The sequence below is a fragment of the Aquarana catesbeiana genome, linkage group LG04, assembly GCF_042186555.1.
Source record: "Aquarana catesbeiana isolate 2022-GZ linkage group LG04, ASM4218655v1, whole genome shotgun sequence".
Taxonomy (NCBI): domain Eukaryota; kingdom Metazoa; phylum Chordata; class Amphibia; order Anura; family Ranidae; genus Aquarana; species Aquarana catesbeiana.
Genome location: NC_133327.1, coordinates 539,632,007 through 539,649,878, shown reverse-complemented (window position 1 = coordinate 539,649,878; position 17,872 = coordinate 539,632,007). Strand labels below are relative to the sequence as shown.

Below are 17,872 nucleotides of genomic sequence, written 5' to 3'. Positions count from 1 at the left end.
CCAATATGGTCTGTCCTCCCTTTTTTACTGTTTACATACTTAAAGAATTTCTTGGGATTTTTTTCGCTCTCCTCTGCTATGTGTCTTTCGTGTTCTATCTTAGCCACCCTAATTGCACCCTTACATTTCTTGTTGCATTCTTTATAAAGTCTGAATGCTGATGACGATCCCTCAACCTTGCATTTTTTGAAGGCCTTCTCCTTTGCTTTTATATGCATTTTTACATTGGAGTTAAGCCATCCAGGACTTTTGTTCGCTCTTTAAATTTATTACCCAATGGGATGCATTGGCTAATGTCCTTATTTAATATGCTCTTAATGCAAACCCATCTCTCCTCTGTGTTCTTTTTTCCTAAGATTTTATCCCAATTCGTGCCTTCTAACAAGGTTCATAGTTTAGGCAAGTTGGCTCTTTTGAAATTCAGTGTCTTTGTATTCCCCTTATGTTTCCTATTTATGTGATTTATACAGAAGCCAATTGACCTGTGATCGCTGTTTCCTAAATTGCCCCGTATTTCCACATCCATGATCAGGTCTGTATTGTTGGTAATCAGTAGATCCAGTAACTCTTTATTTCTAGTTGGACATTTAGGAACTACCTGTGTGAGTATGGCACAACGACAGGCTCAGGGCAGCTTGGCTTTTTTCCCCATGCCAATGGCTGCTGATAAAGGATGCATGCACTGTACTTTCACCATCTGAGGAGGTGACAAGGATGGTGAGCAATGACAATGCATGCATCAGTGACACAATCCCTGTTGTGTTCCTGCTGGAGCAGACTTTGCGTGGCATTATGGACAGGGCACTCGAGGCAGAGAAGTGGTAGGAAGAGGAGGACTTCCTTTCTTCTCAAGGCTCACTTTATGCAGACACCATTCTTGCGATGCCACAGAACACACAAAAGAAGAGGGAGGAGGAGGATTTTGGCAGTTTTGGAGGCATTGAAGCAAAGGAAGACATACATCAAAATCTTAAGAGATAGTTTTCCATCCCCAGAACCCTTGGGAGTAGTACGTGACTGGGAGGAGGCAGTTCCAGATACTATAATCCTCAGGGACCCTGACGACTCTGCTTCTCATGCCTCCACAATGGTGCATGGGCTCCCTTTTTCTTTAAAGCCTGCAAAAGGACCCGAGAATTTGTGGCATCAAGGAGAAGGATCATTAATGGTTGGCAACTCTTCTTGACCACCGTTACAAGGGGTAAGTCTCGGAACACATGCCGTCCCCACAGAGTGAGCAGAGGATGAAATATCTTGAGGACACCTTAAAGAGGAGTATATGTAATGTCTTCCCAGACTGGTAGCTTCCAGTCCCATGGAAAAGCTAGTTTTGAGACTTCTGTTGGTCAAAGGAGAAGGGAGCCGGCTCAGTGATGCATTTAAACATTTTTTTAGTCCTCGGTGGCCAGGGCTGTCAGCTTCCACATCCCATTGGCAGCGTCTGCATCATATGGTGGAAGATTAGGGGCAAAAACAGACGTGAAGAGCTTTCTGGGTCATGAGCTTTTACTGGGTCATGAGAGTAGACCACTAGCCAGAACTTGCCCAGTATGTAAATGAGCGACTGGGATGCCCTGCATCCAGCATGCTTTATGAATGGGCATTCATTGCTGCTGGAGGTTTTGTAACAGATAAAGGAGTCCGTCTGTCCACAAACTCCATTGACCATCTGGCATTTATCAAAATTAATTATTCCTGGATTAGCAGCAGCTATCAAGCCCCTGATGCCGATGTCACCGATTAAGTGTTTTTGGGATGTGGAATCTCTGCAAGACTGTCTAGGCTACCTAGCTTTGTCTGTGTTGATTTTATCGTGAAGCATTTTTTTGTTATAGGTTTCATGGGCACAATTAACACTCAAGGACCAATTTTTCCACACCTGTTTGACAGTTGCATATGATTTGAATTTTTTTACAGCAAGGTCAATTCTTGTTTTCATCAAGAGTACCTCTATAGGGTTATGGTGTGAAGTCACCACCAACACCCAAAACCCAATTTTTCTGCCACTGTTTGACCAGGGCATATAGTTTATAATTTTTACAGCAAGGCCAATTCTTGCTTTCATCAACAGTACCTCTATAGGGTTTACTGTGTGAAGGCACCACCAACACCTAAAACCCAATTTTTACACACCTGTTACTTCTATCCAAAGTCTATGTAACAGACACCAGAATCTATCCAAAAAATCTCTAAACTTGTTCCATGTACACTAACATGTGGCCTCATCATACAGACTGGCTCTTAAAGCCATTGTTTACAATATAAAGAAAGCTTGCAGGGAAAATTTCATTTTTTTAAATTTATAAATGTGATTTTTGCTGCAGCAGGTTCTATATAGATGTGCCACTTTACATGCAGACTAAGGGGACCCCCCCCCCCAGGCATGTTTTAAAAAAAAAAACATTTTTGCATTGATACGTGTCCCCCAGGGCAGTACCCAGACCCCCATACCCTTAGTATGCCCAATACCTTGCATATAAGCCTGAAAAATGGACATGGGGGGTGTTCGACCCATCTCTAATGGTAATGGTAATGGTCTCTAATGGTAATGTCATGTCAAAAGCCATTTTCAATACATTTCAATCTAAAGCTTTCATCAAAATAATACTTGGTTACAATGCCATGAAGGTCCTTGTTCAGGGACTTCCTGTCTGGTCAAGCATGTGGTGCCCAAGCAGCTGCTATTTTGGCCACGCTTGATATGCTTCAGACATATGTTGCAAACAGCAACAGTGCCATCTGCTACACACGTATCAAAAAAGGCCCACACCAAAGAACTTTTCAAAATATGCGGGGAGACAGCAGCGCCCTGCACCTGCTTAGCGCTGTGGTGTAATGCAATAGGGTGGCTGCCCTTAAGCTGCCCCCTGAGGGCATCCTACCTCATTTGAGATGTGCCTCCTCCTCCTCCTCTCTTCTATCAGGCACCCAAGTTGAGTCAGTGACTTCCTCATGCCCTCCCTCCTCGTCACTAGAGCAAACTTGGCAGTATGTTGCAGCTGGGGGAACATGACTGCCAGTTTCTTGACCTTCTTGGGCACCCCCTCTCTCTAGGCTGACGTTACTCCCTTCCTCAACCTGGGTACCATCATCGGAGCCTTCAAATTGCTGCGCATCCCCCTGCAGCATGTACCCGACACTGTGGTCGAATATCTCGGGGGACTCCTCCATGCATGATGGTGGGGCTAGGGAAGGAGTGACTGTTGATATGGAGCCGATGGAATAGGCTGCTTTGGCAGCTGCATTGGCAGGCAAACTATTCTGAGCCTGGGTGACAGAGGATGAGGAGGATGAGGGGGCTTTGTTATCCATTCCACCAACTCTTCTGCATGTTGTGACTCAATAACACGGGCAGCTGCAGGAAAAAGGACAAGCGTGCCCCATGGCCACATGCTGAGGATGCACTGTGTCCACGACTAGCACTGTCGACTGTAGACACAGAGCCTACTTGCCCTCTTTTATTGGCCTGTGAGCGTCTGCATCTCCTTGGTGGCCTCCCGTACATGCTGTAAATTTTGTTTAGCAAAAAAACTCTACACTGCACACCAACAGAAGTGTAATAACAACTATGGGTGCACTGTATTTATTGTGTACACCACCAGGAAAGTGGTAGCAAATGCGAAGGGGTGCGCGGTACTGTGTACACCAACAGAAGTTTAATAACAACTATGGGTGCACTGTATGTATTGTGTACAACACCAGGAAAGTATTAGCAACTGCACTAGAGGTGCACGGTACTATGTACACCAACAGAAGTTTGATAACAACTATGGGTGCACTGTATGTATTGTGTACACCACCGGAAAAGTAGTAGCAACTGCACTAGGGGTACACGGTACTGTGTACACCAACAGGAGTGTAATAACAACTATGGGTGCACTGTATGTATTGTGTACACCACCAGGAAAGTAGTAGCAACTGCACTATGGGTGCATGGTACTGTGTACACCAACAGAAGTATAATTACAACTATGGGTGAACTGCATGTATTGTGTACACCACCAGGAAAGTAGTAGCAACTGCAGTAGGGGTGCACGGTACTGTGTACACCAGCAGCAGTTTAATAACAACTATGGGCGCACTGTATGTATTGTGTACACCACCAGGAAAGTAGTAGCAACTGCACTATGGGTGCATGGTACTGTGTACACCAACAGAAGTATAATTACAACTATGGGTGAACTGCATGTATTGTGTACACCACCAGGAAAGTAGTAGCAACTGCAGTAGGGGTGCACGGTACTGTGTACACCAGCAGCAGTTTAATAAAAACTATGGGCGCACTGTATGTATTGTGTACACCACCAGGAAAGTAGTAGCAACTGCACTAGGGTTGCACGGTATTGTGTACACCAACAGAAGTGTATTAACAACTATGAGTGCACTGTATGTTTTGTGTACATCACCAGGAAAGTAGTAGCAACTGCACTAGGGGTGCACGGTACTGTGTACACCAACAGAAGTTTAATAACAACTATGGGTGCACTGTATGTAATGTGTACACCACCAGGAAAGTGGTAGCAAATGCGAAGGGGTGCGCGGTACTGTGTACACCAACAGAAGTTTAATAACAACTATGGGTGCACTGTATGTATTGTGTACAACACCAGGAAAGTATTAGCAACTGCACTAAAGGTGTACAGTACTGTGTACACCAACAGAAGTTTGATAACAACTATGGGTGCACTGTATGTATTGTGTACACCACCGGAAAAGCAGTAGCAACTGCACTAGGGGTGCACGGTACTGTGTACACCAACAGGAGTGTAATAACAACTATGGGTGCACTGTATGTATTGTGTACACCACCAGGAAAGTAGTAGCAACTGCACTATGGGTGCATGGTACTGTGTACACCAACAGAAGTATAATAACAACTATGGGTGAACTGCATGTATTGTGTACACCACCAGGAAAGTAGTAGCAACTGCACTAGGGGTGCATGGTACTGTGTACACCAGCAGCAGTTTAATAACAACTATGGGCGCACTGTATGTATTGTGTACACCACCAGGAAAGTAGTAGCAACTGCACTAGGGTTGCACGGTACTGTGTACACCAACAGAAGTGTATTAACAACTATGAGTGCACTGTATGTTTTGTGTACATCACCAGGAAAGTAGTAGCAACTGCACTAGGGGTGTAAGGTACTGTGTAGACCAACAGAAGTTTAATAACAACTATGGGTGCACTGTATGTATTGTGTACACCACCAGAAAAGTAGTAGCAACTGCACTAGGGGTGCACGGTACTGTGTACACCAACAGAAGTGTAATAACAACTATGGGTGAACTGTATGTGTTGTGTACACCACCAGGAAAGTAGTAGCAACTGAACTAGGGGTGCACGGTACTGTGTACACCAACAGAAGTGTAATAACAACTATGGGTGCACTGTATGTATTGTGTACACCGCCAGGAAAGTAGTAGCAACTGCACTAGGGGTGCACGGTACTGTGTACACCAACAGAAGTGTAAAAACAACTATGGGTGCACTGTATGTATTGTGTATTGGGTACTGTGTACACCAACAGAAGTGTAATAACAACTATGGGTGCACTGTATGTATTGTGTACACCGCCAGGAAAGTATTAGCAACTGCACTAGGGGTGCACGGTACTGTGTACACCAACAGAAGTGTAATAACAACTATGGGTGCACTGTATGTATTTTGTACACCGCCAGGAAAGTAGTAGCAACTGCACTAGGGGTGCACAGTACTGTGTACACCAAGAGAAGTGTAATAACAACTATGGGTGCACTGTATGTATTGTGTATTGGGTACTGTGTACACCAACAGAAGTGTAATAACAACTATGGATGCACTGTATGTATTGTGTACACCGCCAGGAAAGTAGTAGCAACTGCACTAGGGGTGCACGGTACTGTGTACACCAACAGAAGTGTAATAACAACTATGGGTGCACTGTATTTATTGTGTATTGGGTACTGTGTACACCAACAGAAGTGTAATAACAACTATGGGTGCACTGTATGTATTGTGTATTGGGTACTGTGTACACCAACAGAAGTGTAATAACAACTATGGGTGCACTGTATGTATTGTGTACACCGCCAGGAAAGTAGTAGCAACTGCACTAGGGGTGCACGGTACTGTGTACACCAACAGAAGTGTAATAACAACTATGAGTGCACTGTATTTATTGTGTACACCACCAGGAAAGTGGTAGCAACTGCACTAGGGGTGCACGGTACTGTGTACACCAACAGAAGTTTAATAACAACTATGGGTGCACTGTATGTATTGTGTACAACACTAAGAAAAGAGTAGCATCTGCACTAGGGGTGCACGGTACTGTGTACACCAACAGAAGTTTGATAACAACTATGGGTGCACTGTATGTATTGTGTACACCACTGGAAAAGTAGTAGCAACTGTACTAGGGGTGCACGGTACTGTGTACACCAACAGGAGTGTAATAACAACTATGGGTGCACTGTATGTATTGTGTACACCACCAGGAAAGCAGTAGTAACTGCACTATGGGTGCATGGTACTGTGTACACCAACAGAAGTATAATAACAACTATGGGTGAACTGTATGTTTTGTGTACATCACCAGGAAAGTAGTAGCAACTGCACTAGGGGTGCACGGTACTGTGTACACCAACAGAAGTGTAATAACAACTATGGGTGCACTGTATTTATTGTGTACACCACCAGGAAAGTAGTAGCAACTGCACTAGGGGTGCACGGTACTGTGTACACCAACAGAAGTGTAATAACAACTATGGGTGCACTGTATGTATTGTGTATTGGGTACTGTGTACACCAACAGAAGTGTAATAACAACTATAGGTGCACTGTATGTATTGTGTACACCGCCAGGAAAGTAGTAGCAACTGCACTAGGGGTGCACGGTACTGTGTACACCAACAGAAGTGTAATAACAACTATGAGTGCACTGTATTTATTGTGTACACCACTAGGAAAGTGGTAGCAACTGCACTAGGGGTGCACAGTACTGTGTACACCAACAGAAGTTTAATAACAACTATGGGTGCACTGTATGTATTGTGTACAACACTAAGAAAGTAGTAGCATCTGCACTAGGGGTGCACGGTACTGTGTACACCAACAAAAGTTTGATAACAACTATGGGTGCACTGTATGTATTGTGTACACCACTGGAAAAGTAGTAGCAACTGTACTAGGGGTGCACGGTACTGTGTACACCAACAGGAGTGTAATAACAACTATGGGTGCACTGTATGTATTGTGTACACCACCAGGAAAGCAGTAGTAACTGCACTATGGGTGCATGGTACTGTGTACACCAACAGAAGTATAATAACAACTATGGGTGAATTGTATGTTTTGTGTACATCACCAGGAAAGTAGTAGCAACTGCACTAGGGGTGCACGGTACTGTGTACACCAACAGAAGTGTAATAACAACTATGGGTGCACTGTATTTATTGTGTACACCACCAGGAAAGTGGTAGCAACTGCACTAGGGGTGCACGGTACACGGCACAGAAGTTTAATAACAACTATGGGTGTACTGTATTGACCACCAGAAAAGTATGAGCAACTGCACTATGGGTGCACAGCACTGTATACTGTGTACACCGCCTGAAGTATATTAGAAAGGGTACACCAGGAATGGCCTGCAGTGAGATATAGCTAAACTGTATGCAATGGATATATATAAATATACTAGACTGACTGTGTATATATATTAAATACACTGCAGCTAACTGAATCACCTGGCTGCCTGAAGTATTAGAAACATTATTAGAAACAGTACACCAGGAACGGACTACAGTCAGATATAGCTAAACTGCATGTAGTGGAGATATATATATATATATATATATATATATATATATATATATATATATACGAGACTAACTGTATATATATATTTTAAATACACTGCAGCTAACTGAATAACCTGCCTGCCTGCTCAATCTAAATGACACTCTCTCTCCATCCATGGCGGCAATGACATACTACACGAGGCCGACTTGCAGGTGGACTTATATAGTGTGGAGTGTGGACTTAGTTCCCCTGAGCCATGATTTGCCAAAGGCACCCTGCCTTTGGCAAATTATGGCTCTCTTAGCTGAGGGCGCTGTGATTGGCCAAAGCATGCAGGTCATGATGCATGCTCTTGCCAATCATCATACAGCAATGCACTGCGCTCCCGCGTTGTGCGCCTCACACTGGTCCTCTTCCGGTTCCGGCGCTTGAGATGAACCACGTACAGCCCTTGCTGACATCTGGGCTTCCCTGCACCCTCCACAGCAGCCTCCCCACCGATCGAGGATTGTAGACCATGGACTGCCTTTGAACATCTTTTAGACAGCTTCCATCATATTGCTGGGACCCCCTCACTGTGAAAAGCTGCAGTCTTTGCCTATGGACCATCTACATGTGTATACATGCCTAACTCCTATTGAGTATTTGTAACATTTGTATTTTTACATTTATTTATTAAAGTTGCATTTGATACTGCACTTAGATTGGCGCACCTTGTCTCTTTTTCACAATACATTCAATTATAAGAATCTACCATGGACTCCGAGTGGCCATCTAGCCATAAAAAGTGGACTACCTTTGGATACTAATATGGAGGAGAGGTTCTTTTCATGTGATGTAGTCATATAGTTCATATGGACTATGCCCCCTACTGAGGTATATATATCTGTTTGGCCAGTGATATATAAAGACCACCTCTTTACATACGTTAAATATGTATCATATATGTTATGAGGAAACGCTATAAAAATATTTTTTTCATCCCCTAAAATAGTGGAAATTGCACTGTTTAGAATGTAAAATATAATGTTTGTCTCATTGAAAACTTGGTTGAGATGCAATATCATCTTGTATTATTAAGAGCATTTTTTGCAATGTAAAATCAAGGTTGACAGCATTCACTGCATCTGGATCAGCAAGGCAATATTTGCAGTGTAAAACACATTTTTATTGTGCTCCCCTCAGCATGTGCCATGACACCCCACCCCCATTGCATATACAAGATATCCTAGGTCTTCCAGGAGGGATTCATGTCTCTCGTTTGAGAAATACGCTCTAGACCACTGCTAGATATAGAGGGTGCTAATGTGGACTGAGAAATGTTGCAATTTATTATATCAGGTGATATTCTGCAACATTTGTGAAATGTATGCACATTTTTTTTCCTTTTATTTTCAGATTTACTAAAACTGGAGAGTGTGAAATCTGGTGCAGCTCTGCATAGAAACCAATCAGCTTCCAGGTTTTATTGTCAAAGCTTAATTGAACAAGCTGAAGTTAGATAATTGGCCACCATGCACAGTTGCACCAGATTTTGCACTCTCCAGTTTTACAAAATCAACCCCAATGTGTCAACTTGCTTGAAGTCTCCTTACTTTGCATGTTGTCCATCCTTCATAGCCATTCCAAGGTGGTTCTATAGTTTTAGGCAAAAGCCAACTATAATTAAGTTAATACCAAATCGTTATGATATTTTTGGAATGCATGCACATATGTGTTTAGGAATTTAGAGGGGAAAATTGTGCTGGGAGGTAGAAGGCAGGGGAGCTGCAGCTGCGGATCAGTGTATTTTGACATTGTCTAGTGCTGCTGTTAGAATGCAATGTCCCAGCAGGGATATTCCTCCATCCGCTTCAGTTAGATGAATCGAGTAATCTGTTTACTTTTTTTTTTCATTCAGCCCACAGGCTATAGATGGCCAGCTCGAAAGACTCCTGCACTATACACACTATATTGTACATTACATACTCTGACCAAAGTGTTTATTGTCTGCCCAGTTGCTGGATGCCCTACAGCCCCTGATTATTTTATTGAAGTTCTGCTTTAAAGCTCAAATTGTTAGTGCTCCGTTTATTTTCAGTGTACATAAAATCATATGTAATGGCAGTATTTCATTTAAAAATGTTTGTGCTGAAGTATATACATGTCTGTGAGACTCTTGCTTGTGGTACAGCAATCAAAGCATATTTTATAGATTTTATTTAACCATGCCCCTTTAAGCTTGTTTACTGTTCACCATAATTTGGCCACATCCACTGTTTGCCCCTGCATGCTATGTATGCCACATTACTGCCCAAAGATGCCCCGGGTCTTTTACAGTTCTAGTAATGCCCCTGTATTTTTTAACCCCTTCACACCGACGTCACACAAATATGAAGCATCACTGAACTGGGCTTTTTGGCATGGGGCCACATATTTGCGTATCTCCCTTTGTTCTTGGAGTGCGCTGCATGGCCTGCTTCCAGCACAGAGACAAGGTTCTCACCGTAAGCCCCGGGCCTCGTACTAATAATCAGGACCTGGAACTCTCGATTCCGGGTCATCTGATTGCTGTGATAGCCTCTGATTGGCTATCACAGTGATCAGTTGTTTGAAAGTAATGCTTTCAGGGTAATGCGGCGTCATGCATGATGTGATGTTTCGGGTATTATTACTCTGCACAACACATTAGGCATCATACCGCAGGATGAATGTAATTTATTGGTATGCTTGGCGATGTATTGTTATGTAGTGTATTTATGCGCTGCGTCGCAGTACAGATTGGATGTACCCTGTTTAAGTATTTGGTTTTTTGTATATTTTCTTGCAAAATAAAGTATACATTTTTCAATCAAAAAGTGATCAGTCACTGTGAAGCCCACCCCCATGTTTTCTTTTTCTGTGAATGGAGGAGAGAGATACATTCTATCTCTCTCTGTTCTTGCACAGGAAAAAAAAAAGTGTGTGTAAAAAAATTAATACATTTCATAATAATAATAATAATAATAATAATAATAATAAAAATAAAATTAAAAAATACCTAGATCAAGGTTTGATCTATGTCAGTGCCAGGGTTACTGTTTGGGTCAAGGTCAGGGTCAGTATTTTTTTTCTTTTTTGGGACAGAATTCTTTTTTTAAATGTGTATCAGTATCAGTTAGTGTCAGTGTGTTTTAGGTAGGATAAAAAAAAAGCAAAATGCACACTATTGTTTTGGGCTGTACTACAGGTACATATAGCACCTAACATACACATATGTGGTATCGCTGCGATCATCAGGAGCAGGAGAATTTATTTTGGGTTTGTATTTGGTGGTAGGTTATGGTAGCACCAAGAAATATACAGCTACATTTAAAAAAATTATTTTATTTCTTACTATTTTGGGCCAGTTTTCCTTTGATAATAAAAAAAAGCAGGAGATATCCATTACCATTTACCACCAAATGAAAGCCCGACTTGTCCTGAAAAAGGCAAGGTATAATTCACCTGGATGCACAAAGTAGTTGTGATGATATGTACGGTTTTACTAACACAGTCAAAGTCACAAAATTGGGCTTAGGCATTTAGATTTGTTTGAACTTTAGGCACGAAGGGGTTAATATCACATTGGTTGGAATTTTTTTCCAGCATGCAATTCTCTCTTCTGTTTGCTTCAATAGTGATATGCAGCTTATTGTCACAGTTAGTACAATGGCAGGCATTTCATGAGTATACCCCTCACATTTTTGTAAATATTTTATTATATCTTTTCATGTGACAACACTGAAGAAATGACACTTTGCTACAATGTAAAGTAGTGTGTGTACAGCTTTATAACAGTGTAAATTTGCTGTCCCCTCAAAATAACTCAACACAGCTATTAATGTCTGAACTGCTGGCAACAAAAGTGAGTACACCCCTAAGTGAAAATGTCCAAATTGGGCCCAATTAGCCATTTTCCCTCCCCGGTGTCATGTGACTCTTTAGTGTTACAGGGTCTCAGGTGTGAATAGGGAGCAGGTGTGTTAAATTTGGTGTTATCACTCCCACTCTCTCATACTGGTCACTGGAAGTTCAACATAGCACCTCATGGCAAATAACTCTCTGAGGAGCTGAAAAAAATGAATTGTTGCTCTACATAAAGATAGCCTAGGCCAGTGATGTGAACCTTGGCACTCCAGATATTTTGGAACTGCATTTCCCATGATGCTCAACTACGCTGCAGAGTGCATGAGCATCATGGGAAATGTAGTTCCAAAACACCTGGAGTGCCAAGGTTCGCCATCACTGGCCTAGGCTATAAGAAGATTGCCAAGACCCTGAAACTGAGCTGCAGCATGGTGGCCAAGACCATACAGCAGTTTACTAGGACAGGTTCCACTCAGAACAGGCCTCTCCATGGTCAACCAAAGAAGTTGAGTGCACGTGATAAGCGTTATATACAGAGGTTGTCTTTGGAAAATAGATGTTTGCGTGCTGCCAGCATTGCTGCAGAGGTTTTTGGAGTGGGAGGGTCAGCCTGTCAGTGCTCAGACATTTGTATTATATGTAAGTTGCTATTTAACTATCAGAAAACTGTAATGACACGGTAAGGGTTTATTCACACAGGCAACAGGCTCTACCATGAACTCTGGTTGATTGTTTTATTAGTGGTGGTTTGAAGCCAGTTTACAAAAGGAAAATAATGAAAATACTACCACTTCTTGAATACATGCTTTTTTCTATCCCAAGAGAGATTTTACATTTTAATACTGCCCTGTATCTTCATGTCAAGCATTTGTCACACTGACTTCAATAGGTGAATTTGGCAAGTGGCATTGCTTGCCAAATCCAAAATGTCGAGGTAAGGTGTTTTTACTGAATGTGCCCCCCCCCCATCCGCACATGTGACAAAAAACAAAAATGCTTAGATCCTTTGGTGTGGACTTTCTGAAGGACTAAAGAGTGTTGGATTAGTGAATAAGGTTAGTCATGAGCAAAGCAAAATTGTGCTTTTTTATTTCCCTTGCACATGATTGAGCATTTAGAGTGACCACACCTTTACTTTATTCATTAAGCCAAAAGAACATTTCTTACTCTTTTCAAAACTCATACTCACATAGTAGATAGATACTAAAGTCTGTTCTTCTTTTAGCTACTGTATGTGAAATCTAAGTAAATAATGGCAAATCAAAGTGTGGTGGCCATGGCTTCAATACATTTCGAGTTACCTAATAGAGACATTTATGCAACCAATGAAATCAGAAGTGTTTATCAGCATAGTTGTTCTGGGCCAATGACTCTAGGTATTGAAGCCAAAGGATAATCATGATTGTCAAGCAATGAACAACAGGTTTCTTTTTAGGTGATGCCCATAAAGAAAAAATATATAAAGGAATACCTATGTGCATCCAAAAAATACAGAAATAATATTACTACTAGAGATATATTTTGTTAAAACCTTTGTTTATATTTTATTTCCTATCATGAATATTTTTAAAAAATCTATAAAAAGAATGACTGTATCTGGCTAATTGTAGTATACTTTAGGTTTTGTCAACAAAACAATAAATAAGTATTTACAATCTTTTTGCAAACAGGTTGACTTTTTAAAAACATAAACAGTCCTAAAACGTATTAGAAAAAAAAGACATAAATAATTTACAGGAAAAAAATTATAGTACAGTCTATCAATATTAACATCTTCCGTCCCATTCAGTATTTCGCAGAACAAACCCCAAATAGATGCTACATCAATTACAATGCTTACATTTAATGAATTACGGAAGTGTGTTTTTAAAAAAAATGGAATCGACAAAAAAGCACACACAAAAAAAAAAAATTAAAAAATTAAAAATGCATAGCAGTTGTATAAAGGTGCAATAAATCAATCCAGAATGTAAAGTATTTTTTGACAAGCAATAAGCATATAAAACTAAGAAAGAATAGCATCTTTGGCATAACTAGGGAGCATGTATGGCATAACTAGTGACAAGTATAAAAAAAAATATATTTCCCTTATTAAATTATATTTGCCTATCAGATAAACTTTGCATGTGAACTAAAGGTTATATTTCAGCAAAATATCTCGTATTTGAATAGAATGAATTGTTATTTTCAGTGTTAGATAAAAAAAGTCTATGTTTGGAAAAAAAAACAGATACGGTGCCAATCATAAATCAGCAGGTGATATGAAAGCATGTAAAGTAATTTCTCACAAAACAGAATACCTATTTTAGCCTGAAGCTAACAGTCTCTTGAATATTAGACATGCCAGTTCCAGTTTGATCACATCACTCCTAGTGAGGCTGAATAGACTGAGATTTTTACTGTTCCATTTTTGAAAATGTCAGCTTCCATCTGTGGCTTCACACAGGGGTATTTTACTTTGCAATACATATTATACATGTGTATAATTTCAATAGCAATTAAAGTTTTAAGAGAAGCCTTAGCCTTGTTCTTGGGCTTACCTGACTAGCTTAGCTGACTGCTGCCTCCAAAAACGTGCCCCTCAGTACGTATACAAATATACTGGCACGTTTGGTGGAGAATGGTCAAGTAAACCGAAGACCAATGCCTATTTTAAATTATTCAAATATTATTAATACTATTAGTTTCATTATTATGTTATGTGGCTATTGAAATTCTCCTATAATTAAAAACCCTTCATTTTGCTTACTGTAATAACATTTTGAGTTAGAATTTCTATATATGCCAATAAATCCCTATTTCTGCCAGATGTGCACTTAAATGCATATAGACAAATCTAAAAGATCTGGCCCGTTTGGTCTTGTGGCTGTTCTGGGTTATTTGGGTTATGGTTGAGGCTATAGGAGATGTTGCTAGAACACAAAAGGAGTGTTATATGAACTCATCTAATATCTTAGCTATTCAAACATAATTATCCTAACTACAGATTCATATTTCTAATGTTGAATTGTTTAAAGTGTATGTCAAGACAAAACTTCATTACTTGGATAGAGCTGGGGAAGAACTAGAACCTCTCTTGGGTTGTACTGCTATCCGTAGTTGTGTTTGTTAGATTTCTGCTCACTTATTTTCTAATTAACAATGGTTTCAATCAAGTGGGGGGAAATCTGCAACAGGGACAGCAACCACCATACAAAATAGGATTTTCTAGCCTTCCCACATTTTTTATGTGTTGCTGTTGCAGATTCTTTTGTGACACCAGTGAGCGGAAGCCTCTCTAATAGAGCCCTGGATAAAAACAGGGATTCTAATAGAGTTAAAAAGATGTTTGTGTTGGACATATACTTTAAAGGAATGCCAAATCTAAAATATATGTGATAAGGAGGGGGCAACATAAAATTCCTAAATGTATAAATCTTGACTGCATCTGAGGTATTTTACATTGTATTTACATTTGAAAGTTTTGTTGCCCACTGCAAAGACAATCTTACCCCATATTCTGAACGTCTCATATTAGGTAATCATGTTTATCTGCCTATACTAAAATCAAAATATATGTTGTTTCTCTCATCATGGCTGTGATTGTTTTTCCTGAGGAACATCATCTTATGCTATATATATTTATAATGTATTTGCCTTTATAAGGACTTATTTATATGCATTATACTTCCTAGACTGTTAATACAAAATAAAGTGCCAAGATACACATGCCATGGCTTGTAAGCAGATACAGTTAACTTCATAGTGTGGGCTACATTCACACATCTAACTATTATTTTTAATAAACTATATTCAAATTGTCGTATTCAAATAAAGCGACAACAGAAACACAATACTGTATAGTGCTAAGGAGGATTAATGACAATAGGTGCGCTATGAAATAACAGATATGTTGACATACTATCAAGCCCTTTGAGTGCTCTAAATATGATAATAAGAGACTCCTTCTTATATTTTTTTTCTGGTTTGAGTGTATGTATTGTATTGTATGACCCACAGTGTTTTTTGGTTTTATGACATATAAAACACTTTTGACAATGGGCTATTATGGCACTTTAGATACCAAATATGCAGTATTCAAAAGATTTAATTTATATAGAATATCTAGATACAAAAGAAAGTACACGTGTTCCTGGAATTTGGTCAGAGCATATTATAATATTGGTACCAGTCTACTGTTGAACTTCTAGGTGCTGTTGTGTAACTGTGCTGACAAGTTAAATAAATGTTATGTAGGATATGTATCTTATAGATTTATAGATACATATCTAGAAGTTTACAAATTTATCTTAAATTATAAAATTGATAGTTTAATTTATCTTTATACTTTTTAAGGCTTGATTTTGGTTAATTAACCTGAATTTAGAATCCTTACTTAATAACTGTGCTGTACAATTTCCTGTTCAATTATGCCAATGCTTCTTGCTCTTAAATACAATATGACATTGGGTTAAATATTTGTCTTTTAGGAAAATTGGTGAATAAGAAAATCCAGGAGAAATAAACTTTGTTAAAACTGATGGGTAAAATGTCTCAGTGATATAATATATATACCTTATCAATAACTGTGAGTTGATTAGTTGATCAATATAAGCAAGACATAAATGATCTTTTAGTATAAAATGTTGTTTTACTGCATCATCAAAAAATTATTTTACAAAAATCATCCACATTTGGCGATTTATCAACCTGACTAAAGTTCAAGATGAGGTTTTTGCTCTTCTCCTTTGATGTGCTAAATGTCTGCACTCTACTCCTCTTCGACATGGATCTTACAGGGTTTATGAGGTGTTGCCGTGCAGACAGATTTAAAGACTTTAAAGGGTACCAGGTGAATTGAGGTGTCTTGGTCACGCAGGATGTACAGTAAAGTACACAATTTGTTAACAATTTCTTAAAAATCTGTAAAGAAGGTAAAAAACACGGATTAGTATGCTACTGTTCTGACACTGGATAAGCATATACAACAACTGCTTGTATAATCGGGATCATAAAACCCTAAAACAAAATTGTTAGTTGGTTTGAAGAATTCATGAGAAACAATTCATCATAAATCACAGCAAGCACACTACGGGGGATATTTACTAAAACGGGAGCACTCAGAATCTGATGCAGATGTGCATGGTAGCCAATAAACTTCTAACATCAGCTTAGTCAATTAAGCTTTGAAAATAAAACTTGGAAGCTGATTGGTTTCTGTGCTGAGCTGCACTGAATTTTGCACGCTCCAATTTTAGTAAATCTCCCCCACTTCAGCTTGTTTAATTAATCTTTGACACTAAAACTTGGACGTTGATCGGTTTCTATGTAGAGCTGCACCAGATTTTGCACTCTCCAGGTTTAGTAAATCCCCCCACCCCCCATTGTTTTATTTTTACTAAAAGGAATTGCCAAACAGGAGGGAGAGTTCAGTAGGTCTGAATTGTTAATTTACATGAAAGCAATCACATAGGCCTACCAAGTGATTGCAATCCCTGTTACTGACATACTACAGAGTACACTAATGTTCAATGCACACATTGTAATCCCAATGTGTTTAAAATAACTAAATAATGCTGCTTTTGTGCCTTATATTTTAACTAGTTATATCATAGAACGGATGGGTCGAAATTCCCCCTGAGAATAAAGAAACACAAAAACTATAGCATTAACAAGTGGCATGGTAACAAACAAACAAAGAAAAATCTCCAAAAGACCTGTATGGCCATTTAGGACAAACAACAAATAATAATTAACAGTACACATAATAATTATATGTGTGCTGCCTATTAAGGCTCATTCACACAGGGGCAGGGGTAGGGGTTTGCATACACTAACTAAGTCAATGATGGGCTGTGCCTGTACCCAGGTGACTGCCCATCTAAAAGTTTACTTGTGTACAGATAGTGACCTGGATGCAAACCATGGGGTTGATTTGTTAAAACTGGAGAATGCTTAATCTGGTGCAGCTCTGCATGGTAGCCCATCAGCTTTTAACCTCAAGTTTTTCAATTAAGCTTTAAAAAAAATGGATGCTGATTGGTTTCTATGCAGATCTGCAACAGATTTTGCACTCTCCAGTTTTAGTAAACCAACCCCAGTCTGTTTCCAGGGGCTCACATCCCCCTACACAAGTAATTGCTTAGATGTGCAGTTACCAGAGTACAGGCACAGCCTGCCATTGATTTTTACACAAACACCTGTCACCGCCAGATGCAGAGATACGCTGTTTTACGTGGCT

At 39.8% G+C, this 17,872-nt stretch overlaps 1 protein-coding gene across 1 annotated transcript in view; it reads right to left on the bottom strand.

The window, feature by feature from the left end:
- Window positions 1-12,365: 12,365 nt before the first annotated feature.
- Window positions 12,366-17,872, bottom strand: part of THBS2 (thrombospondin 2) — a 181,694-nt gene continuing 176,187 nt past the window's right edge. Inside the window, exon 22 of the mRNA XM_073627865.1 lies at window positions 12,366-16,554. Coding sequence (XP_073483966.1) covers window positions 16,547-16,554 — 8 coding nt within the window. The 3' untranslated portion in view covers window positions 12,366-16,546. The remainder of the gene's footprint in view (window positions 16,555-17,872) is intronic.